At 38.7% G+C, this 26634-nt stretch overlaps 1 protein-coding gene across 1 annotated transcript in view; it reads right to left on the bottom strand.

Annotated features, from left to right (window-relative positions):
* ZNF37A (zinc finger protein 37A) overlaps nucleotides 1-26408 on the bottom strand; it is a 47169-nt gene extending 20761 nt beyond the window's left edge. The window contains exons 1-2 of the mRNA XM_007467583.1: nucleotides 26110-26408; nucleotides 24867-24925 (exon numbers count right to left, since the gene is read on the bottom strand). Coding sequence (XP_007467645.1) covers nucleotides 24867-24925; nucleotides 26110-26408 — 358 coding nt within the window. The remainder of the gene's footprint in view (nucleotides 1-24866; nucleotides 24926-26109) is intronic.
* Between the last annotated feature and the right edge of the window lie 226 nt (nucleotides 26409-26634).

Genomic DNA, 26634 nt, shown 5'->3' with positions numbered 1-26634 from the left:
GACAGGGCAGTGACAACCACAGAGCAAAGAGGAGGCCCTGCCCAATACCCAGTGAAGGATCTGGTCACTAAAACATCAGTCACACCTCTTACCAAGGTGATAAGCATAAGCTGAAGAAAAACATGGCAGACACCCAAAATGAAAACAGCCCTTGGACCAAAAAATATTAAACCCATGCAGGCTACATGGACTTTCTCACATAAAAATAGTCCTGTGGGGCTTCCCTGGTGGCATAGTGGTTAAGAAACCACCTGCCAATGCAGGGGACACGGGTTTGAGCCCTGGTCTGGGAAGATCCCACATGCTGCGGAGCAACTAAGCCTGTGCGCCACAACTACTGAGCCTGCATTCTAGAGCCTGTGAGCCACAACTATTGAGCCTGCATGCAACTACTGAGGCCCGTGTGCCTAGAGCCCGTGCTCCACAACAAGAAAAGCTACTGCAATGAGAAGCCCGCACACTGCAATGGAGAGTAGCCCCCGCTCACCACAACTAGAGAAAGCCCGCATGCAGCAACGGAGACCCAGTGCAGCCAAAAATAAATACATAAAATAATTAAATTTAAAAAAATAGCCCTCCAAGACAGTCTGAGGGTTTGACAGTGGGAGGAAAAACCCCTAGATCATTTAGCCTTGAAGGCCAGCAGGGCTTGAGTGCAGGAGCTCCACAGGGCTGGGGGAAACAGACGCCACTCTTGGAGGGCGTGCACACTAGGCCTCATATGCACTGGGACACAACACAAAGCAGTATCTCCAAAGGAACCTGGCAGACCTATCTAGGGGTCTTGGAGGGTCTCCTGGGGAGGCAGGGATCGATTGTAGCGCACTGTGGGGGCAAGGACACTGGCAGTGGAGGCCCCAGGGAATAGTGATCAGCGTGAGCACTCCTGGAGGTCCCCATTTTGGCACCAAGACCTAACCCCACCCAACAGCCTGAAGGCTCCAGTGCTAGAAAGCCTCAGGTCAAACAACCAGCAAGATAAGAGCACAGCTCCACCCATCAGCAGACAGGCTGTCTAAAGTTGTACTGAGCTCACAACCATCTCAAAACCAACCCTTTAACACGGCCCTGCCCACCAGAAGAACCAGACCCAGCTCCACCCTCCAGACAGCAGGCACCAGTCCCTCCAATGAGGAAGCCTGCACAAAGCCCCTAGACCAACCTCACCCACCAGGGGTCAGACACCAGAAGCAAGAGGAACGACTATCCCGAAGCCTGCAGAAAGGAGACCACAAGCACAGAAATTTAGACAAAATGAGAGGACAGAGAATATATTACAGACAAAGGAACAACCTAAAAACCCAAAGAAGAACTAAATGAAAAGGAGATAGACAAGCTACCTGAAAAAGAATTCAGAGCAATGATAGTAAAGATGACCCAAAATCTCGGAAAAAGAATGGAGGCACAGACTGAGAAGATACAAGAAATGTTTAACAAAAAGCTAGAATACTTAAAGAACAAACAGAGATGAACAACACAATAACTGAAATGAAAACTATACTAGAAGGAATCAATAGCAGAATAACTGAGGTGGAAGAATGAATAACTGAGCTGGAAAACAGAGTGGTGGAAATCACTTCCACAGAGCAGAATAAAGCAAAAACTAATGAAATGAGGACAATCTCAGAGACCTCTGGGGAAATATTAAATGCACCAACAATTGCATTATAGGGTCCCAGAAGAAGAAGAGAAAGAGAACTGGCCTGAGAAAATATCTGAAGCGATAACAGCCTAAAACTTCCCTAACATGGAAAAGGAAACAGTCACCCAAGTCCAGGAAGTGCAGTGAGTCCCATCGGAGATAAACACAAGAAGGAACATGCTGAGACACGTATTAATCAAACTAACAAAAATTAAATACAAAGAAAAAAACCTTGAAAGCAAAAAGGGAAAAGCATCAAATAACATAAAAGGGAATCCTCACAAGGTTATCAGCTGATTTCTTAGCAGAAACTCTACAGGCCAGAAGGGAGTGACACAATATATTTGAAGTGATGAAAAAGAGAAACCTAAAGCCAAAAATAGTTGACCCACCAAGGCTCTCATTCAGACTTGATGGAGAAATCAAAAGCTTTACAGACAAGCAAAAGCTACAAGAATTTAGCATCACCAAACCAGTTTTACAACAAATGCTAAAGGAACTTCTCTAGACAGAGTAAAAAGAAAAAAGAGGCCACAACTAGAAATAAGAAAATCACAAATGGGGAACCTCACCAGTAAAGGGAAGGATACAGTAAAAGTAGAAAATCATCCACACACAAATATGATATCAAAACCAGCAACCATTAGAAGAGGAGAGTACAAATTCAGGAAAAGGGGATTGCGTTTGAAGTTAAGAGACCAGCAACTTGAAACAATCTTATATAGACTACTATATCAAAACCACATGGGAACTGCAACCAAAAAACTACAATACATACACACACAAAAAGAAAAAGCAACCCAAACATAACACTAAAGAGAGTCATCAAACCTCAAGAGAACAAAACAGAAAGAGAAGAAAGTAGACCTACAAAAACAAATCCAAAAATATTCAGAAAATGGCAATAGGAACAAACAAATCAGTAACTACCTTAAATGCCAGTGGATTAAATGCTCCAACCAAAAGATAGAGACGGGCTGAATGGATGCAAAAACAAGACCTGTATATATGCTGTCTACAAGCGACCCACTTCAGATCTAGGGACACGTACAAACTGAAAGTGAGGGGATGCAAAAAGATGTTCCATGCAGATGGAAATCACAAGAAAGCTGGAGTAGCAATAAGCATATCAGACAAAATAGACTTTAAAATAAAGACTAGGGCTTCCCTGGTGGCGCAGTGGTTGAGCGTCCGCCTGCCGAAGCAGGGGACACGGGTTCATGCCCCGGTCTGGGAAGATCCCACATGCCGCAGAGCGGCTGGGCCCGTGAGCCATGGCCACTAAGCCTGCGCGTCCAGAGCCTGTGCTCCGCAATGGGAGAGGCCACAACAGTGAGAGGCCCCCGTACTGCAAAAAAAAAAAACCAAAAAACAAACAAAAAAAACATTTAAAATAAAGACTGTTAAAAGAAAAAAGAAGGACACTACATAAGAAGAAGATATAACAATAGCAAATATATATGCACCCAACAAAGGAGCACCTCAATATATAAGGCGAATGCTAACAGCCATTAAAAAAAAAAGAAATCGACAGTAACACAGTAATAGTGGGGGACTTTAATACCCCACTGTCATCAATGGACAGATTATCCAGACAGAAAATCAATATGGAAACACAGCCTTAAATTACATATTAGACCAGATGGACTTAATTGATATTTAGAGAACATTCCCTCCCAGTGCAGCAGAATACACTTTCTTCTCAAGTGTACAAGGAACATTCTCCAGGATACGTCACATCTGGGGCCACAAATCAAGCCTCATTAAATTCAAGAAAACTGAAATCAGAGCAAGCATCTTTTCTCACCAGAACACTATGAGACTAGAAATCACTTTTAGGCAAAAAACTGTAGAAAACACAAACACTTGGAGGCTAAACAATATGTTACTAAACAACCAATGGGTCACTGGAGAAAGTGAAGAGGAATTCAAAGAATACCTAGAGACAAATGACAACAAAAACATGATGACCCAAAACCTTTGGGACGGAGCAAAAGCAGTTCTAAGAGGGAAGTTTATAGCAATACAATACTACCTCAGGAAACAAGAAAAATCTCAAACAACCTAACCTTACACCTAAAGCAACTAGAGAAAGAAGAACAAACAAAACCCAAAGTTAGTAAAAGGAAAGAAATCATAAAGATCAGAGCAGAGATAAATGAAATAGAGATGAAGAAAACAATAGAAAGGAGCCACAGAGGTCCACATTTGTTCAGTGGGTTAAAGGACATGGAATGGAAAACCTTGAGGAGGAAGAAACGAAAGTTCTGTGCCAGAATGGTCATACTTATAAGACATTTCCATACTATAACCATTTTTTGTGTGTGCATTTTATTCCTCACTATTATACATACAGTTGACAATAAGTACTTTTTTGAAATATCTAGTCATTCTAGATGTTCTGAAGTGCCTGATACATGTTAAAAGTAGAGGTAATAAAAAGACATTTTGTAAATATCTTTTTGTTAAAATTCATATGAAATATTGTTCTTTATTTGGAGGGGGGGCAAGCTTGGCCAAACCACCTCTTTGAACAGTATGCATTGCGTTTGTGCTCTGGTTCAAGGTCGGGTGGAGAGAAAGAAGTGCAGAGACCTCTGTGCCGGTGTATTTATAGTGAGGCAAGATTAACTACTGTCTTTTTTATGTTCATGCATTTTGTTTCACTTTGCTGTGTATAAAGTGTATATGATGGACAAATGAGTCCTAATTTACAACATCTAGTCTTTCTAAATGTTATAAAGGTTGCCAGAATATGACAAAAATAGGGTTAGTAAATAATACATTTTGTTTTAAAATTTCTAGGAAAGACTGTCTTCTGAAAATGGGCATTATAGCTCTCTGGATTGGTGGAGATGGGAGAGAAGGGAAGGGGGTTGGTCTTAGGCTAGAATGCACATATACTGAAGACACTTTCAGATTATAACTGTCACATGTGTGCAGTTTATTCAAGACTGCTCTGTACATAGTGGACAAATTAAGTCCTTATTTGAAACATCTAGTCCAGCTATATATTTAGAAGTGCCCAACGTATGGCAAATGTAGAGGTAGTAAAATATTGCTCTGTAAATATATTTTTGCTAAAATTCATAGGAAGTACTATCTTGGGGAATGTTAAATGTTAAACCACCTCTGTGAGCAGTATATTACTGTCTAACTTGTTCAGTGGTTTGGAGGAGATGGGAGGGAAAGAATTGCAAAAGGTAATATGCTAGTGTGTTTGTACCTGGACATTTTCAGACAAAACCATTTTTTGTATGTTATGTGTATTTTGTTTTGCTGTGTATATAGTGTATATAATGGACAAATGAGTCCTAATTTTGCAACATCTAGTCTCTAGATGTTAAAGAGGTTGCTAGTGTATGACAAAGTAGTACAATTAGCACATTTTGTACAATTTGTGTTGAAATTCATAGGGAAGCTTATCTTCTGTAAATGACTTTTGGATATGAATTTGCTCAACCACCTCTAAGATTACACATGCCTATACTTGTCCACTGGATTGGTGGTGGAGAGAAGGAAGTGAGGGAGGGAATAGTTCAGGCCAAAATGGTCATATTTAGAAGATACCTCAGATTATAACCATTGTTACATGTGTGCAATTTTATTTAACAGTGCTATGTACACAGAGCATAAGTAAGTTCTTATTTGAAATATCTAGTCTTTCTAGATATTTAGAAGCGCTTTATGTATTTAAAAGTAGAAGCAGTAGAATAATGCTTCTTGTAAATATCTTTTAAAAACTGATGGGAAATACTGTCTTTGGAAATGGAATTGTTAAACCTCCCCTCTGAAAAGTGTACTCTGTGCTTGTTCATTGGGTTGAGGGAGGTGGGAGGGAAGATGGCAAAAGATGTTTTGCCAGTGTGTACTAGAACATTTCAACTTACCCATTGCTCTATATGTTATATGCATTTCATTTAACTTTACTGTATATATTATGTATATACTGGACAAATGGGTCCCAATTTTATAACATCTAGTCTCTATATAGTATAGAGATTGCCAATGTATGACAAAAGTAGAGTTAGTAAACTAACAAATTTCTACACTTTGTGTTAAATAAAACACAAATAATAAATAAAATTCATTGAAAAGCCATCTTCTGAAAAGGACCTTTGGAAGTGAAATTGTAAATCATATCTAAGTGACACACAAAAAAATTAATGTACAACAAAGGAGCAAGAACTATACAATGGAGAAAAGACAGTCTCTTCAATAAGTGGTGCTGGGAAAACTGGACAGCTACATGTAAAAGAATAAAATTAGAACATTCTTTAACACCACACACGAAAATAAACTCAAAATGGATGAAAGACCTAAATGTAAGACCAGAAACTGTAAAACTCTAAGAGGAAAACATAGGAAGAACACTCTTTGACTTAAATTGCAGCAATATCTTGTTTGATCCATCTCCTAGAATATCGGAAATAAAAACAAAAATAAACAAATGGGACCTAATGAAACTTAAAAGCTTCTGCACGGAAAAGAAACCATCAACAAAATGAAAAAACAACCCAAAGAATGGGAGAAAATATTTGCAAATGACGTGACCGACAAGGGATTAATCTTCAAAATATTCAAACAGCTCATACAGCTATATGTATGTAAAAAAAAAAGGGGGGGGGGCAGAAGATCTAAATAGACATTTCTCCGAAGAAGAAATAAAGATTGCCAAAAAGCATAAGAAAAGATGCTCAACATCACTAATTATCAGAGAATTGCAAATGAGAACTACAATGAGGTATCACCTCACACCAGTCAGAATGGCTATCACCAAAAAGTCTAAAAAACAATAAATGCTGGAGAGGGTGTGGAGAAAAGGAAACCCATCTATACTATTGGTGGGAATGTAAAATGGTACAACCACTATGGAGAAGAGTATGGAGATTCCTTAAAAAACTAAAAATAGAACTACCATATGATCCAGCAATCCCACTCCTGGGCATATACCTAGAGAAGACCATAATCCGAATAGATACGTGCATGCCTATGTTCATTGCAGCACTGTTTACAATAGCCAAGACATGGGAGCAACCTAAATGTCTATTGACAGAGGAATAGATAAATAAGATGTGGTACATATATACAATGTAGTATTACTCAACCATAAAAAAGAATGAAATAATGCCATTTGTAGCAACATGGATGGACCTAGAGATTATCATACTAAGCGAAGTAAGACAGATAAAGACAAATATCATATGATGTCACTCATATGTGGAATCTATTTTTTTTAAAGGTACAAAGGAACTTATTTATATAACAGTGCAAAATCAACACACAACAGATTTTTTTTTCTATACCAGCAATGAACAACCCAAAATGTAAATTTTTAAAAATCCTATTTATAATATTATCCAGTAGAGTAAAATACCTAGTAATAAATTTAACATAAAATTGCCATATGAGCCAGAAATTCCATATTTATACACACACACACACAAAGTATACAAAAATGCAGGAAAGTATGGTCCATGAAAAAGAAAAATATAAATCAACAGAATCTGTCCCTGCAAAAGACTTAATGGCAGATATATCAGACAAAGACTTTAAAACCACCATCTTACCAATGCTCAAAGAACTTGAAGAAGATGTGGACAAAGTCAAGAACACGATGTGTGAGAAAAATGGAAATGTCAGTGATACAGAAAACCTAAAAAGAAACCAGAAAGAAGTTATGCAGCTGAAAAGTACAATAACATGAAAAATTCATACAGATATTCAAAGGCAGATTTGAGCTGGTAGAAAAAAGAATCAGTGAACTTGAAGATAGGACAATGGAAATTATCAATGCTGAGGAACAGAAAGAACAAAGATTGAAGAAAAGTGAACAGAGCATATAGGACCTGTGAAACACCATCAACTGGAGCAAAATACACATCATGGGAGTCTCAGAAGAAGAAGGAGAGAAAGAGAAATGGGCACAGAGAATCTTTGAAGAAATTCACAGAAATATACAAAAAATATTTGACAAACTAACATTTGAATGAAAAGTTCCCAAATTTAATGAGATACATGAATATAAACATCCAAGAAGCTCGACAAACTCCATGTAAAATGAAATCAGAGACCCATATCAAGACGCTTTATAATCATACTTTCAAAAGACAGAGTGAATCTTGAAAGCAGCAAGAGAGAAGAGACTCATCACATACAACAGATCCTCAGTTAAGATTACCTTCAGATTTCTCATCAGAAACTCTGGCCGTCAGAAGACAGCAGGTCCGTATATTCAAGGGCTAAATGAAACCACCTGTCAACTAAGAATACTATATCCAGCAAAACTGTCCTTCAAAAAGTCAGGAAGAAACCAAGATATTTCCAGATAAACAAAAGTTGAGCGAGTTCATGACCGCTAGATGTGCCCTGCAAGAAATGCTCAAGGGAGTCCTGCAAGGTAAAATGAAAAGACGCTAGACAGTAACTTGAAGACGTACAAATAAAGATCCAATAAAGGCAAATACATAGGCAATTATAGAACTAGTATTACCATAGCAATCATTTTTAACTGTAGCTGATCTTTTCTATGCAATTTAAGAGAGTTATACAGTTTTTAAAATTTAGAATAAAAGTATTAATGTAACTTTGTAATTCCAAATCTTATTTTTCCTACATAATTTGGAGACTAAGACATTTAAAAGAATTACTCGTTTTTGTTTTGGAGCATACATTATAGAAAGATGTAATTTTGTGGTGGGAGGGAGGGAGACGCAAGAGGGAAGAGATATAGGGATATATGTATATGTATATGTATAGCTGATTCACTTTGTTTAAAGCAGAAACTAACACACCATTGTAAAGCAATTATACTGAAAGAAAGAAAGAAAGAAAGAAAGAAAGAAAGAAAGAAAGAAAGAAAGAAGTAATTTTATGACATCAACAACCGAAAGGGGTGGGGACAGAGATATAAAGGAGCAGTTTTTTGCAGGTTATTGAAGTCAAGCTACTATAAATTCAAATAAGTAACCGAAACAATGAAAACAGGTTACATTCTCAATATAAAGGGCAGAGTACTTCATATTAGAATTAAAATGCCAGGATACATGTTCTTTACCAAAAAACATACTCATAAAGAATATGGAAAACCTTACTAAGGTGAAATACCCCCATGATGCAAAACCCTCAAGCACATCAAAGAAAGGAACAACTGACTGGTGAGTGAGAACTTATCATTTTACAAGTCAAGTGGTTTTCAGTTACAGTCACCCTCCATATGTAAGGATGCTGAACCCACAGATACAGAGGGCCAACTAAGGGACTTAGGCCATCAGTCAATTTTGATATCCTCGGAGGGGATCCTGGAACCAATCCCCTGTAAATGCCAAGGGATGACTATACTTGCTTTCAGTTAAGTTGAGAGAGAACCTAATCAGAGTTACCAGCTGATAGATCATTAAAAGTATATTTTTCTTTGTTAGATCTTTAGTGGCATATGATTTGTAAGGATTCAAAAAATTTAGAGGCATTACTATAATAAAACTCCATTCATTCATATCTACTTATTTATGCAAACTTTCTCAATGTTTATATCCATGGAATTGAACTTGGAATAGAATTAATGCTGACTATTTCTCATTTTAGTAATTCTCATCCACTGATAAACTACTTTGTAAAAAAAATCTATCCAACTCTATCTCTGTAAGATGCTTTTCCAGTAAAATTTTACTTTTGTATTTAATACTTATTCATAAATATTTGAAATATATTCACTTTGATTAGTTGAAATAATAAGACTGAGAGTTTTATCATGACAGGAAACTTCTTCAAACAACACTTAAATATCAACTTATTCATATTTTTTACTACAGGGTAGTGTGATAAGGTGATCAAACAGCTGCAATTTCTTAAAAAATAATATGAAGCAGAATTTTGTGTGCACCTGAGTTACAAGGCTTTTCAAGTATTCTATCAGCGCACCCATCTCCCACTTGAGCCCCACTGAGAGCAGCTCTTTTGCAGGGGCCAATATTTCATTTTTGTTAGAACCTACAGTACAGAGCAAAGGATACTTAGTTGATTCTCATAAGTAGCTGCTGAATGAATACCTGAGTTAAATTAAATAAACATTAATTAAAAGAGATTTATTTTTGTGATGAATAAAGTTGTGATAAAATCAGTTGAAGGGTTCATTGATTTCTTATACTTTAAATATGTGTACAAGATATTTCTGAGAAAACTGGAGAATTTAAGGATGAAAAATAATTCTAACTTTCATATGAAAAATGATCCATCTTATCCTGAGCCCTTGAGGATTCTCTGGATTCAATAACTACTTCTTGGTGATTTGTTTTTATTATTCTTTGCTTTGTAACTTTGTAAAACCCTAATATTATACCCAAATCTCCTAGTTACTTTGAGAATGTCTCCAAGTACATCTATAATATAAGTCTTTGTAAATAAGTGAGACCAGATTTAACTTAGTGGGCAAACTATTCACTTGATGTGGAACTCACCTCTCCCCACAAACACATCAAACATACACCTAGATGTGGAACAATTCTCACTTAAAACTAACTGGAGACTGGCAGAAAGAATCCTGTACAACCAAGGCTGTAAGAAAGATCCACACAGAATCAGGTAGGAAGTTAAGAGAAGTGATCAGGCTGGAACCTGTGCCCCTGAGAGAAGACATGGAAGAAAAGGGAGATTAAACAGATGGAAATCCTCTCTGGGGAGCGAGTGGTCGAGCAACATATTCAGGGACCAACATAGGAAAGATGAGCCCCTCGGCTGGTTGGAGTGCCAGTAAGAGTAATAGGAGGGCTATGGGAAACCTGGACTTTGCCAGTGAGGAGCATGCACATGCTTGCTTGCTCCTGAAGCAAGGCAGATTGAAAACTGCATTCATGGCTGACCAAGTTCCTGCGACTGACCCAGCAGGCACCCAAGCCTGAGCCCAGCAAACGCTCAAGCACCGCTTGCTTCACAGTGCACCTCCTCACTGGGTGAGGTCCCAGATGTGTGTAACAGAGGTGGCTCAAACCCAATATGGCATCTGAACAGAGCAGGGACAGCCATTACTGCTGCCTACACAGTTAGCACATCAGAAGCAGCCATGATCTCCATCTGCAGTAAGAATACCACAGCCCATGCCTAGACCCACACTGAGAGCCCACACGGGCCCTACTTGTTCTACAGCACAACTCCACACCAGGTCAAGGGAAGCAGAGGCCAAGGGAAGAGCCCAGCTGTGACGGAAAAAGGAGGCTCAGACCCAAAGCAGCATTGGAGAAAGGTGGGGGCAGACATTGCTGGCACTCACACAGGCAGTGCATCAGCAGTCCAGATCTCTGCCCTGGCAGGACTGCCATGGTCTGCACATGGGGCTCCAGAGCTGCTTCCCTCTGGAGTAAGGGTGCCAGTGCTGGGAGTGGGAGAGCACATACTTAAAGAGAATGGAGCCAGCTTGGACCCAGCCCTCAGGGCTTCTAGACCAGCAACACAGAACCCACCCCCATCCCCAATAGGGCAGAGACAGCCACTGAGAAGAGGGGAAGCCTGAGCTCAAACCTGTATCCAGTCCTAGTCCCTACATCTCCAGCAACACCTACTACCAAGGTGATAATTGCCAGCACAACCTGAGAAAAGACATGACTTGTGTTCAAGTCAAATCCAGCTATACTACCAAAGCCACTGGGCACATGCAAACTGTATGGGAATGCTCCCACATAAGGACACCTCTTCAGGATTGCAGTAGATAACTGCTTCACCTATTTCATAGAGACACAGTAAGTTAAGCAAAATAAGAAGACAGAAGAATTTGTCTCAATTGAAAGAGCAAGAGAAAATCCCTGAAAAAGCAACTACTGAAATAGAAATAAGCAATTCACTAAAGACTGTGAAGCATTAGTAATGAGAATAAAGCAAGTAATAAAATGGCCATAAGTATGTACCTATAATTACTTGAAACATCAATGAACTAAATGCTGCAATCAAAATACATGGTGTGGCTGACTGATTAAAAAACAAGACCAATCTATATGCTGCTTAGAAGAGACTCACTTCAGAGCTAAAGCCACATACAGACTGAAAGTGAGGGGATGGAAAAACATATTTCATGCAAACGAACAACAAGAAAGCAGAGGTAACAATACCCTTATCACACAAAATACATTTTAGAACAAAGTCTTTAACAGAAGACAAACAAGGTTACATAATGAGGGATCAATACAAAAAGAGGATATGACACTCGTTAACGTATATGTACCCAATACAGGAGCACCTAAATACATAAAAAAATACTAAATATAAAGGGAGAACTCAACAGTAACACAATAATAGTGGGGGACTTTAACACCTCACTTGAATCAATGGACAGTCTATACAGACAGAAAAGTAGCAAGGAAACACTGGCCTTAAATGACATATTAGACCAAATGGACTTAATTGATATTTATATTAGCATTCCATCCAAAAGCAGCAGAATACACATTCGTTTCAAGTGCACATGGAACGTTCTCCAGGATAGATCACATACTAGGACACCAAAAAAAAATAAGCCTCAGTAAATTTAAGAAAACAAATCATATCACACATCTTTTCTGACCACAACGCCATGAAATTAGAAATCAACTACAAGAAAACACTGCAAAAAACACAAACATGAAGGCTAGACAATATGGTACTAAACAACCAATGGATCACTGAAGAAATCAAAGGGAAATTAAAAAATACCTGTAGACAAATGAAAACTAAAACACAATGATCCAAAATATATGGGATGTAGAAAAAGCAGTTCTAAAAAGGAAGTTTATAGTGATGCAAGCTTACCTCAGGAAACAAGAAAAAATGAACACCCTAAGCTTACACCTAGAAGAACTAGAAAAAGAAGAAAACCCAAAGGTAGAAGGAATGAAATCATAAAAATCAGAGCAATAAAAAATGAAATAGAGAATAAAAAAGTTCAATGAAACTCAGAGCTGGTTCTTCAAAAAGATAAACAAAATTGATAAACTTTTAGCCAGACTCATCAAGGAAAAAAGAAAGGGCCCAAATCAATATCACAAATGAAAAAGGAGAAGTTACAACTGACACCACAGAAATACAAAGCATCATAAGAGACTACTATGAACAACTATATGCCAATAAAATGAACAACCTGAAAGAAATGGACAAATTACAATAAACGAAAATCTCCCAAGACTGAACCAGGATGAAATAGAAAGTATAAACAGACCACTTACCAGCAACTGAATTGAATCTGCAATTAAAAACGAAGCAAAACAAACAAACCTCCCAACAAACAACAGTCCAGGACCAGATGACTTCACAGGTGAATTTTACCAAACATTTAGAAAAGAGTTAACACCTATCCTTCTCAATCTGTTCCAAAAAACTGCAGAGGAAGGAATGCTTCCAAACTCATTCTACAAGGCCAGCATTACCCTGATACCGAAATCAAAGACACCACAAAAAAGAAATTACAGGATAATATCACTGATGAACATTGTTGCAAAAATCCTCGATAAAATACTGGCAAACCAAATTCAACAATATATTAAAAGGATCACACACCATAATCAAGTAGAATTTATCTCAGGGATGCAAGGATTTTTCAATATCTGCAAATCAACCAGTGTGATAGACCACATTAATAACTTAAAGAATAAAAGCCATATGATTATCTCAATAGATGCAGAAAAAGCTTTTGACAAAATTCAATATCCATCTATGATAAAACTCCTCAGAAAATAAATATAGAGAGAACATACCTCAACATAATAAAGGCCACATATGACAAACCTATAGCTAACATCATACTCAATGATGAAAAGCTGAAAGCATTTCCTCTAAAATCAGGAACAAGACAAGGATGTCCCTCTTGCAACTTTTATTCAACATAGTTTTGGAAGCTCTAGCCATTGCAATCAGAGAAGAAAAAGAAATAAAAGGAATCTAAATTAGAATAGAAGAAGTAAAACTGTCACTGTTTGCAGATGACATGATATTATACATAGAAAATCCTAATAGATGCTACCAGAAAACTACCAGAGCTCATCAACGAATTTGGCAAAGTTGCAGGATACAAAACTAATACACAGAAATCTGTTGCATTTCTATACTCTAACAATGAGAGATCAGAAAGAGAAATTAAAAAAACGATCCCATTTACCAACACCTCAAGAAGAATAAAATACCTAGGAATAAACCTACCTAAGGAGGCAAAAGACTGTACTCTGAAAACTATAAGATACTGATTAAAGAAACTGAAGATGATACAAACATATGGAAGGTTATACCATGTTTTTGTATTGGAAGAATCAATAGTATAAAAATGACAATAATCACCCAAGGCAATCTACAGAGTCAGTGCAATCCCTATCAAATTACCAATGGCATTTTTCACAGAACTAGAAAAAAAAGTCTTAAAATTTGTATGGAAACACAAAAGAACCCGAATAGCCAAATCAATCCTGAGAAAGAAAAATGGAGCTGGAGGAATCAGGCTCCCTGACTTCAGACTATACTACAAAGCTACAGTCATCAAAACAGCATTGTACTGGCACAAAAAGAGACATATAGATCAATGGAACAGGATAGAAAGCCCAGAAATAAACCCATACATCTATGGTAAATTAATGTAAAACAAAGGAGGCAAGAAGATACAATGGAAAAGAGACTGTCTAGTTAATAAGCGGTGCTGGGAAAACTGGACAGCTACATGTAAAACAATAAAACTAGAACATTTTCTTACACCATACACAAAAATAAACTCAAAATGGATTAAAGGCCTAAATCTAAGACTGGATACCAAAAAAAACTTAGAGAAAAACACAGAACAGTCTGACATAAATTACAGCAATATCTTTTTCAATCTGTCTCCTAAAGTAATGGAAATAAAAACAAAACTAAACAAATGGGAGCTAATTAAACTCAAAAGCTTTGCACAAAGGAAACCATAAACAAAACGAAAAGACAACCCACAGAATGAGAGAAAGTATTTGCAAATGAGGCAAACAACAATGGATTAATCTCCAAAATTTACAAAGAGCTCATGCAGCTCAATATCAAGAAAACAAACAACCCAATCAAAAAGCAGGTGCAAGATCTAAATAGACATTTCTCCAAAGAAGACAGACATATGGCTAAGAGGCACATGAAAAGCTGCTCAACATCACTATTAGAGAAATTCAAATCAAACTACACTGAGATAACATCTCACACCAGACAGTATGGCCATCATCAAAAAGTCTACAAACAATAAATGCTGGAGAGGGTGTGGAGAAAACGGAACCCTCCTACACTGTTGGTGGGAATGTAAACTGATACAGCCACTATGGAGAACAGTATAGAGGTTCCTTAAAAAACTAAAAATAGAGCTACCACATAATCCAGCAATCCCAATCCTGGGCATATATCCAGTGAAAACCATGGTTCGAAAGAATCTATGCATCCCAGTGTTCACTGAAGTGCTGTTTACAATAGCCAAGACATGGAAGCAATGTAAATGTCCATTGACAGAGGAATGGATAAAGAAAATGTGGTACATACATACAGTGGAATATTACTCAGTCATTAGAAAGAATGAAATAATGCCATTAGCAGCAACATGGATGGACCTGGAAACTATCATACTGAGTGAAGTAAGTCAGACACAGCAAGACAAATATCATATGATATCACTTATATGTGGAATCAAAAAAAAAATAACAAGTGTTGGTGAAGATATGTAGAAATTGGAACCCTTGTGCACTGTTTGTTGAATATAAAATGGTGCACCTGCTGCGAAAAACAGTATGGTGGTTCTTCAAAAAATAAAATTTAATTACTGTGTGATCCAGCAATACCATTTCTTGGTATATATCCAAAAGAACTGAAAGCAGAGTCTCAAAGAGGTACCTGTACACCCATGTTCGTAGAAGCATTATGCACAACAGCCAAAAGGCAGAAGCAAACCAAATGTCCATCAACAGAGGAATGAATAAACCCAAAAATGTGATATATATACACATGGACTATTATTCAACCTTAAAAAAGGAAATTCTGACACATACTACAACGTGGATGAACCGTGATGACATTACGCTAAGTAAAATGAGCCAGTCACAAAAAGACAAGTCCTGTATGATTTCACTTATATGAAGTATCAAGAGTAGTCAAACTCAAAGGAACAGAAAGTAGAATAGAGGATGCCACTGGCTAGGGGGCAGAGGGGAATGGGAAGTTTCTGTTTAATGAATATAGAGTTTCAGTTTTGCAAGATGAAAATGTTTTCAAGGTGGGTTATACAACAGTGTGAATAAACTTAACACTACTGAACTGTAAACTTAAGAACATTAAGATGGTTAAAAAAAACAAACAAGGATGCCTGGTTTGGTCACTTATATTCAACTTTGTACTGGAAATTCTAGCCAGAGCTATTAGGCAAATAAATAAATAAATATCAATAAAAGGTATTCAAACTGGAAAGGAAGAAGTAAAACTATCTCTATTTGCAGATGACATGATAGTAAATATAGAAAATCCTAAAGAACCTACAAAACAGCTATTAGAACTAGAACAAATTCAGCCAAGCAGGGTATAAGATGAACACTCGAAAATCAGTTGTATTTCAACACACTATCAGTAAGCAATCAAAAAAGAAATTAAGAAAACAATTCCATATGCAATAGCAACTAAAAGAACAAAATACAAGCCTACCTGGCTCTTTGGTGGGGCCAATGGTGGACTCCGGAAGGGCTCATGCCACGGAGTACTTCCCAGAACATCTGCTGCCAGTGTCCTTGTCCTCACAGTGAGCCTCGGCCACCCCTGCCTCTGCAGGAGACCCTCCAACACTAGCAGGTCACCTTGCAGAACAGACCCCGGACTTCAGTAGATGTCTGCAGTGACCCAAGCATGGGTAGGACATTCCGCAGGAGTTCTTGTATCCCAGCACGAGGCCATGTAGGGGTCAGAGGATCCATCCAGGCTGTGGTATGGTCGTAACACAGGTCCTGTGGAGCTGGGCTCACCCACCTGTGCCCATGATATGCCAGAGCATTGTCTCAGCTATCCCAGGCCGTGTGGATGAAAGGCTCGTGGTGCTCCAGCCAGGCGTCAGGGCTGTGCCTCTGAGGTGGGAGAGCCAAGTTGAGGACACTGGTCCACAAGAGCTCCACGTAATATGAAATGGCGAAAATCTCCCAGCGATCTCCATCTCAACGACAAGACCCAGCTTCACTCAATGACCAGCAAGCTACAGTGCTGGACATCCTATGCCAAACAACTAGCAAGACAGGAACACAACCCCACCCATTAGCAGAGAGGCTGCCTAAAATCATAACAAGGCCACAGACACCCCAAAACACACCACGAGACATGGACCTGACCACCAGAAAGACAATATCCAGCCTCATCCACCAGAACACAGGCACTAGTCTCCTCCACTAGGAAGCCTCACAACCCACTGAACCAACCTTAGCCACTGGGGACAGACACCAAAAGCAACGGGAACTACGAACCTGTAGCCTGCGAAAAGGAGACTCAGAACACAATAAGTTAAGCAAAATGAAAAGACAGAAAAACACACAGCAGATGAAGTAGCAAGGGAAAAACCCACCAGACCTAACAAATGAAGAGGAAATAGGCAGTCTACCTGAAAAAGAATTCAGAATAATGACAGTAAAGATGATACAAAATCTTGGAAATAGAATAGAGAAAATGCAAGCAACATTTAACAAGGACCTAGAAGAACTAAAGATGAAACAAGCAACGATGAACACCACAATAAATGAAATTAAAAATTCCCTAGAAGGGATCAATAGCAGAATAACTGAGTCAGAAGAACGGATAAGTGACCTGGAAAATAAAAGAGTGGAAATAACTACTGCAGAGCAGAATAAAGAAAAAAGAATGAAAAGAATTGAGGACAGTCTCAGAGACCTCTGGGACAACATTAAACGCACCAACATTCGAATTAAAGGGGTCCCAGAAGAAGAAGAGAAAAAGAAAGGGACTGAGAAAATATTTGAAGAGATTATAGTTGAAAACTTCCCTAATATGGGAAAGGAAATGGTTAATCAAGTCCAGGAAGCACAGAGAGTCCCATACAGGAAAAATCCAAGGAGAAACACACCAAGACAATATTAATCGAACTATCAGAAATTAAATACAAAGAAAAAATATTAAAAGCAACAAGGGAAAAACAAGTAACACACAAGGGAATACCCATAAGGTTAACAGCTGATCTATCAGCAGAAACTTTGCAAGCCAGAAGGGAGTGGCAGGATATATTTAAAGTGATGAAGAAGAAAAACCTACAACCAAGATTACTCTACCCAGCAAGGATCTCATTCAGATTTGACCGAGAAATTAAAACCTTTAGAGACAAGCAAAAGCTAAGACAATTCAGCACCACCAGACCAGCTTTACAACAAATGCTAAAGGAAGTTCTCTAGGCAGGAAACACAAGAGAAGGAAAAGACAAACAATAACAATCCCAAAACAATTAAGAAAATGGTTATAGGAACATACATATTGATAATTACCTTAAATGTAAATGGATTAAATGCTCCAACCAAAAGACATAAACTGGCTGAGTGGATACAAAAACAAGACCCGTATATATGCTGTCTTCAGAGACCCACTTGAAGCCTAGGGACATACACAGACTGAAAGTGAGGGGATGGAGAAAGATATTCCATGAAAATGGAAATGAAAAGAAAGCTGGAGTAGCAATTCTCATATCTGACAAAACAGACTTTAAAATACAAACTATTACAAGAGACAAAGAAGGACACTACATAATGATCAAGGGATTGATACAAGAAGAAGATATGACAACTGTATATATTTATGCACCCAACACAGGAGCACCTCAATACATAAGGCCATAAAAGGGGAAAATGACAGTAACACAATCATAGTAGGGGACTTTAACACCCCACTTTCACCAATGGACAGACCATCCAAAATGAAAATAAATAAGGAGACACAAGCTTTAAATGATACGTTAAACAAGATGGACTTAATTGATATTTATAGGCCATTACATCCAAAAACAACAGAATACACATTTTTCGCAAGTGCTCAAGCCCTCCAGGACAGATCGTATCTTGGGTCACAAATCAAGACTTGGTAAATTTAAGAAATTTGAAATCCTATCAGGTACCTTTTCCAACCACAACGTTATGAGACTAGCTATCAATTACAGTAAAAAATCTGTAAAAAATACAAACACATGGATGCTAAATAATACACAACTTAATAACCAACAGATCACTAAAGAAATCAAAGAGGATTCAAAAAATACCTAGAAACAAATGACAATGAAAACACGACGACCCAAAACCTATGGGATGTAGCAAAAGCAGTTCTAAGAGGGAAGTTGATAGCAATACAATTGTTCTTAAGAAACAAGAAACATCTCAAATAAACAACCTAACCTTACACCTAAAGCAATTAGAGAGAGAAGAACAAAAATTCCCCAAAGTTAGCAGAAGGAAAGAAATCATAAAGATCAGATCAGAAATGAAAAAGAAATGAAGGAAACGATAGCAAAGATAAATAAAATTAAAAGCTGGTTCTTTGAGAAGATAAACAAAATTGATAAACCATTAGCCAGACGTATCAGGAAAAAAAGGAGAAGACTCAAATCAATAGAATTAGAAATGAAAAAGAAGAAGTTACAACTGACACTGCAGAAATACGAAGGATCATGAGAGGTTACTATAAGCAACTCTATGCCAATGAAAAGAACAACCTAGGGGCTTCGCTGGTGGCGCAGTGGTTAAGAATCCATCTGCCAATGCAGGAGACATGGGTTTGAGCCCTGGCCCTGGAAGATCCCACATGCCGCGGAGCAACTAAGCCCGTGTGCAACAACTACTGAGCCTGTGCTCTAGAGCCCACGAGCCACAGCTACTGAAGCCCGCGTGCCTAGAGCCCATGCTCCGCAACAAGAGAAGCCACCGCAATGAGAAACCCACACACCACAACAAAGAGTAGCCCTGGCTCGCTGCAACTAGAGGAAGCCCGTAAGCAGCAACAAAGACCCAACACAGCCAAAAACAAACAAATAAATAAATAAATTTATATTAAAAAAAAAAGAACAACCTGGAAGAGATGGACAAATTCTTAGAAATCCACAACCTTCTGAGACTGAACCAGGAAAAAACAGAAAAGATGAACAGACAATTACAAGCACTGCAATTGAAACTGTGATTAAAAATCTTCCAACAAACAAAAGCCCAGGACCAGATGCCTTCACAGGCGAATTCTATCAAACAATTAGAGAAGAGCTCACACCTATCCTTCTCAAACTCTTCCAAAATATAGCAGAGGGAGGATCATTCCCAAACTCATTCTACAAGGTCACCATCACCCTGATACCAAAACCAGACAAAGATGTCACAAAGAAAGAAAACTACAGGCCGATATCACTGATGAACATAGATGCAAAAATCCTCAACAACATACTAGCAAACAGAATCCAACAGCACTTTAAAAAGAATCATACATCATGATCAAGTGGGGTTTATCCCAGGAATGCAAGGATTCTTCAATATATGCACATCAATCAATGTGATACACCATATTAACAAACTGAAGGAGAAAAACCATATGATCATCTCAGTAGATGCAAAGAAAGCTTTCGACAAAATTCAACACCCATTTATGATAAAAACCCTCCAGAAAATAGGCATAGGGGGAACTTTCCTCAACATATTAAAGGTCATATATGACAAACCCACAGCCAACATCGTCCTCAATGGTGAAAAACTGAAACCATTTCCACTGAGATCAGGAACAAGACAAGGCAGCCCACTCTCACCACTATTATTCAACATAATTTTGGAAGTTCAGGCACAGCAATCAGAGAAGAAAAGGAAATAAAAGGAATCCAAATTGGAAAAGAAAAAGTAAAACTGTCACTGTTTGCAGATGACATGAAACTATACATAGAGAATCCTAAAGATGCTACCAGAAAACTACTAGAGCTAATCAATGAATCTGGTAAAGTGGCAGGATACAAAATTAATGCACAGAAATCTCTAGCATTCCTATACACTAATGGTGAAAAATCTGAAAGTGAAATTAAGAAAACACTCCCATTTATCACTGCAACAAAAAGAATAAAATATCTAGGAATAAACCTACCTAAAGAGACAAAAGACCTGTATGCAGAAAATTAAAAGACACTGATGAAAGAAATTAAAGACGATACAAATAGATGGAGTGATATACCATGTTCTTGGATTGGAAGAATCAACATTGTGAAAATGACTCTACTACCCAAAGCAATATACAGATTCAATGCAATCCCTATCAAACTACCACTGGCATTTTTCACAGAACTAGAACAAAAAATTTCACAATTTGTATGAAAACACAAAAGACCCTGAATAGCCAAAGCAATCTTGAGAAAGAAAAACGGAGCTGGAGGAATCAGGCTCCCTAACTTCAAACTATACTACAAAGTTACACTAATCAAGACAGTATGGTACTAGCACAAAAACAAATATAGATCAATGGAACAGGATAGAAAGCCCAGAGATAAACCCACTCACATATGGTCACCTTATCTTTGATAAAGGAGGCAAGAATATACAGTGGAGAAAAGACAGCCTCTTCAATAAGTGGTTCTGGGAAAACTGGACAGGTACATGTAAAAGTATGAAATTAGAGCACTCCCTAACACCATACACAAAAATAAACTCAAAATGGATTAAAGAACTAAATGCAAGGCCAGACACTATCAAACTCTTGGAGGAAAACATAAGCAGAACACTATGACATAAATCACAGCAAGATCCTTTATGACCCACCTCCTAGAGAAATGGAAATAAAAACCAAAGTAAACAAATGGGACCTAATGAAACTTAAAAGCTTTTGCACAGCAAAGGAAACCATAAACAAGACCAAAATACAACCCTCAGAATGGGAGAAAATATTTGCAAATTAAGCAACTGACAAAGGATTAATCTCCAAAATTTACAAGCAGCTCATGCAGCTCAATATCAAAGAAAGAACCCAATCCAAAAATGGGCAGAAGACCTAAATAGACATTTCTCCAAAGAAGATATACAGACTGCCAACAAACACATGAAAGAATGCTCAACATCATTAATCATTAGAGAAATGCAAATCAAAACTACAATGAGATATCACCTCACACCGGTCAAATGGCCATCATCAAAACATCTACAAACAATAAATGCTGGAGAGGGTGTGGAGAAAAGGGAACCCTCTTGCACTGTTGGTGGGAATGTAAATTGATAGAGCCACTATGGAGAACAGTATGGAGGTTCCTTAAAAAACTACAAATAGAACTACCATACGACCCAGCAATCCCACTACTGGGCATATACCCAGAGAAAACCATAATTCAAAGAGACACATGCACCCCAATGTTCATTGCAGCTCTGTTTACTGTATCCAGGACATGAAAGTAACCTACGTGTCCATGGACAGATGAATGGATAAAGAAGATGTGGCACATATATACAATGGAATATTACTCTGCCATAAAAAGAAACGAAACTGAGTTATTTGTAGTGATGTGGATGGACCTAGAGTCTGTCATACAGAGTGAAGCAAGTTAGAAAAACAAACACCATATGCTAACACATATATATGGAATCTAAGGGAAAAAAATGGTCATGAAGAACCTAGGGGCAAGATGGGAATAAAGACAGAGACCTACTAGAGAATGACTTTGAAGATATGGGGAGGGGGAAGGGTAAGCTGGGAGAAAGTGAGAGAGTGGCATGGACATATATACACTACCAAAGATAAAATAAATAGCTAGTTGGAAGCAGCCACATAGCACAGGGAGATCAGCTGCGACCAGCGACCACCTAGAGGGGTGGGATAGGGAGAGTGGGAGGGAGACGCAAGAGGGAGGGGATATGGGGATATATATGTATATATAGCTGATTCACTTTGTTATAAAGCAGAAACTAACACACCATTGTAAAGCAATTATACTCCAATAAAGATGTTAAAAATAATTTAAAAATTTAAAAAATGAAAGAACAAAATACTGAAGAATAAATTTAAGCAAGCATATGTAAGATGTGTACTCTGAAAAGTACAATACATTGCTGAAAGTAATTAAAAACCTAAATTAATGGAAAAACATCTCATGTTCATGGATTCTAATACTCAGTATTCTACAAGTGGCAAGATTCCCCAAAGTGGTCTACAGATTCAATGCAATCCTCATCAGAATCTCGTCTTGGACCTCCCTGGTGGTGCAGTGGTTAGGAACCTGCCTGTCAATGTAGGGGACACGGGTTTGAGCCCTGGTTTGGGAAGATCCCACATGCTGCAGAGCAACTAAGGCTTGTGCACCACAACAACTGAAGCCTGCGTGCCTAGAGCCCGTGCTCTGCAACAAAGAGAAGCCACCGCAATGAGAAGCCCGCGCAATGCAACAAAGAGTAACCCCCACTTGCCGCAACTAGAGACAGCCCGCGTGCAGCAACGACGACCCAACTCAGCCAAAAAAATAAAACAAATAATGAATAAATTAGTTAAAAATATTATAAAATCTCAACGGCCTTTTTGTGCGGAAATAGGGAAGCTAACATAAAATTCATAAGGCCTTGCAAGGGACTTGCTGCAGAATACAGTTTAGCAGTTTCAAAATAAGTTAAACACAGAATTATCACATGATCCATCAATTTCACTCCCAGGAAAATAGGTCTTCAAACAAAAACTTGTACATGAATGCTCACAGCAGCACTATTCTCAATAACCAAACATGGAGTCACCCCCAAATGCCCATCAAATGATGGAGAAACAAAAGGCAGTATATACATACAATGGAATATTTATTCAGCCATAAAAGGGATGAAGTAGTAAAACAAGCTACAACATGGATGGGTCTCGAAAACATGATCAGCGAAAGAAGCCACCCACAAAAGGCTTCATGATTCCATTTATATGAGTTATCCGGAAAAGGCAAATCCATAAACAGAAAACAGATTAGCAGTTGCTAGGGGCTGAGGGGAATGGGGAGTACCTGTTTATTAAGCTATATAGTACTGCTTCTTAAGGGTACGGGTTTTCCTTTTGGTGTGATGAGAATATTCTGGAAGTAGGTGGTGTTTATGGTTGCAGAACATCATGAATGTACAAAATGCCACTCATTTCTACACTTTTAAATGGCTGAAATGTGAATTTCATGTTATATGTATTTTGCCACAACTAAAATAGGGGAATCCCTTGCCATATTCTACAAAGATTTATATTCTGCCCAGTCCTCAGTATTGTCCCATAGCCTGCCTCATCCTACTAACCAACCTAGGTCGCCCTGGTCTACCCAGACTTGTCCCTTCTTTGAACAACCATGAGTCCTAATGCTGCTCTAATTCATTTGAATTATTTATCACATTTTCTTTTGACATCTCAACTTTTCCCCTGGATTAGACAAAAATCATTCACTTTATTCCTACCACTTCTTTATGCAACTGCAAGAGAGTCACTAGAAGGTTCACAATGTCACTGGACATCCCTGGTGGCGTAGTGGTTAAGAATCTGCCTGCCAATGCAGGGGACACGGGTTCGAGCCCTGGTCCGGGAAGATCCCACATGCTGCGGAGCAACTAAGCCCTTGTGCCACAACTACTGAGCCTGCGTGCCGCAACGAAGAGTAGCCCCCACTTGCTGCAACTAGAAAAAGCCCGCATGCAGCAACGATGACCCAACGCAGCCAAAAATTAAGAAAAAAAAAAGGTTCACAATGTCACCTAATGAAGTCTATCAAAAAACTCTTTTATGGCCCAGTTTCACAACTCAGTAGGATCACAGGATCTGCATTTACCTATACGGCACCTTTATCCTACTGTTGATCTGCTGTTCTATATCAGAAGTCAGCAAACCTTTTCAGTAAATGTCCACATAGTAAACATTTTAGGCCTGTGAGCCACACAGTCTCTGTCACAACCACTGAACTCTGCCCTTGTAATTTGACGGCAGCCACGGCCATAAATGAATGAGCATGGCCGTGTCCCAATAAAACTTTACAGACACTGAGATTTGAATTTCATACAGTTTTCACATCACAGACTATTACTCTTAATTTGTTTCTCAATCATCTAAAAATTCTTAGTTTGTGGGCCATAAAAAAACAGGCAGCATGCTACATTTGGCCCATGGACTGCAATTTGCTGACTTCTATATTTTTCTTTATGTTAACATATCTATTTCTACTCTTTCATATGAATGCATAGATATTTTATAAACCTCAAATAATCAGTGTTAAGCAAAACTGTGCATAAATTAAACGACTCACCTGGGATGTGATCATTTTCTGCTGCTCCTGGAAGAATGTAGAGAACTGAAGGGGTACACCTGAAAAAGAAGGAAAGCTCATGAGTGACATCACCTGCCTAGAAAGCTCCACATAGCAGCTGGCAAAACACCTCAGAAAGAGAGACACATTGAGAAGAAGCAGAAAGGATAACAGTGAGGGAGGGAAGCACTCGGGTGTCCATGAATGACTCTGGGATGATTATGTAATGTTTGGACAAGCTAGTTTTCAAATGTAAAAATATTTGTTTTCTGCTGATTTGTTAACAATGTATGCTCTAACACAGAAAAAATATAAACAACACATTAAACTAATTAAGCCAATTAGGAAAAGCCAAGGAATAGAACACAATGCTTTCATTAAAACTGATGCTAAGCAAAAATATTCAGCACAAAAATTTGTAACGTTCATTAGAAACCAAAGAATCTCAACAAGGTTCTGAAAAAAAGGATGGGGTATTTTTGGAAGGAAAAAAGGGCTGGTCTTTTTTGGAAGGAAAAAAAGGGTTTACTCTTAAATTGGTTTCAGGTCTCAAAAGTATTTTTTAATTAAAAACAAACAAACAAAACAAAACTGGTCTTGACTTATCTGTTAATGCAGAAAAGACCTGCCTAGACCATCAGAGACTCCATGTCTCCTCTTGATTCTGCCATAACAAAATGTAGAATTGTAACCACTTAACATTTTTGACCCACTTCTTGCCCACCCCAACCCATCTCCATCTTTTAAGTAAAGCAGAAACAGGCCTGTCTTAAGTCCAAGTCTTAACGACCTGTCTTGCAGTACCATCTCTGATTCTGTAAGATCAGGATACAAGGGGCATCAGTATATCTCTAGTTGTGCCGAGTGTGGGAACAGCTCAGAGCTCAGAAAGAGTGGAGTAAAGAGTGAAGGAAGAAGGTAATTCCCTCCCCTGTGGCTGGTCAGCTCTTCCCGCCACACGATGCCTTCACAACTCCCCAAGAAGCAGTATCTTCTGTTCCTTTTGTCTTGTCCTCCTATCCCAACCACAGCTTACATCTCTCTGGAAAGTTGGCCCAAGGTTTCCACCATCACCCAGTCTGTGACAGTCTGCATATGACAGTGGTTCTGGCAGGAGGACCCAAATTGCTTCCAGCTGAGCAACAAGCGTCTTTGCACCTGGGCTCTGGATCTCTCCTGAGGTCTCAGACGAACTGATTGTCCTACCGGGACAATTCCTGCTCCCGGGAATCCCCCTTCCTACCTCACAAAAGCCGCTTTGTTGCAAGAAAGGTGGAACCTAAGCCAGTTAGAATATTCATCCAAGATCGAAAGCTCCTGGATCTTAAGCAGGACCTCCTGTAAAAGCAAACTGGTGCTACTGAGGGCACAGGCAAAGCTGGAGGGGGTCAGAGGGGCCTGGACGCCTCCATTTATGTTCACACGTTCTTTAGAAACAAGAAGAAATCCCCCAAAACCAATGCTGCAATCAAAACTATTTCCTTGAGGGGTTAGGGTACTCAAGGTGCTTACTGCTGCGACCGACTCATGCTCAGATTTCATGCTGGGCAGAGAACGAGGCATGGGATCTATCCTTGCTCCTGCCCCTGCTCCTTTTGCCACTCTGAATTCCTATCCCGTCTTGGAGCCTCACTGTTAGAAACGGGACGCCACGCTGACCACAGGTGGTTGGGAGGATTCAGCGAGATCCTGAGTAGAAAACAAGGGTCTCCGCTGAGAAGAAAAGTGCGCATCTACTGACAGCCAAAGGCCAGTTTCCGCGCGGTCT

Source organism: Lipotes vexillifer, unplaced genomic scaffold (genome assembly GCF_000442215.2).
Source record: "Lipotes vexillifer unplaced genomic scaffold, Lipotes_vexillifer_v1.1 scaffold1181, whole genome shotgun sequence".
Lineage (NCBI taxonomy): Eukaryota > Metazoa > Chordata > Mammalia > Artiodactyla > Lipotidae > Lipotes > Lipotes vexillifer.
Note: the sequence above shows the minus strand (reverse complement) of the source record. Positions and strands in the feature narration are given on the sequence as shown.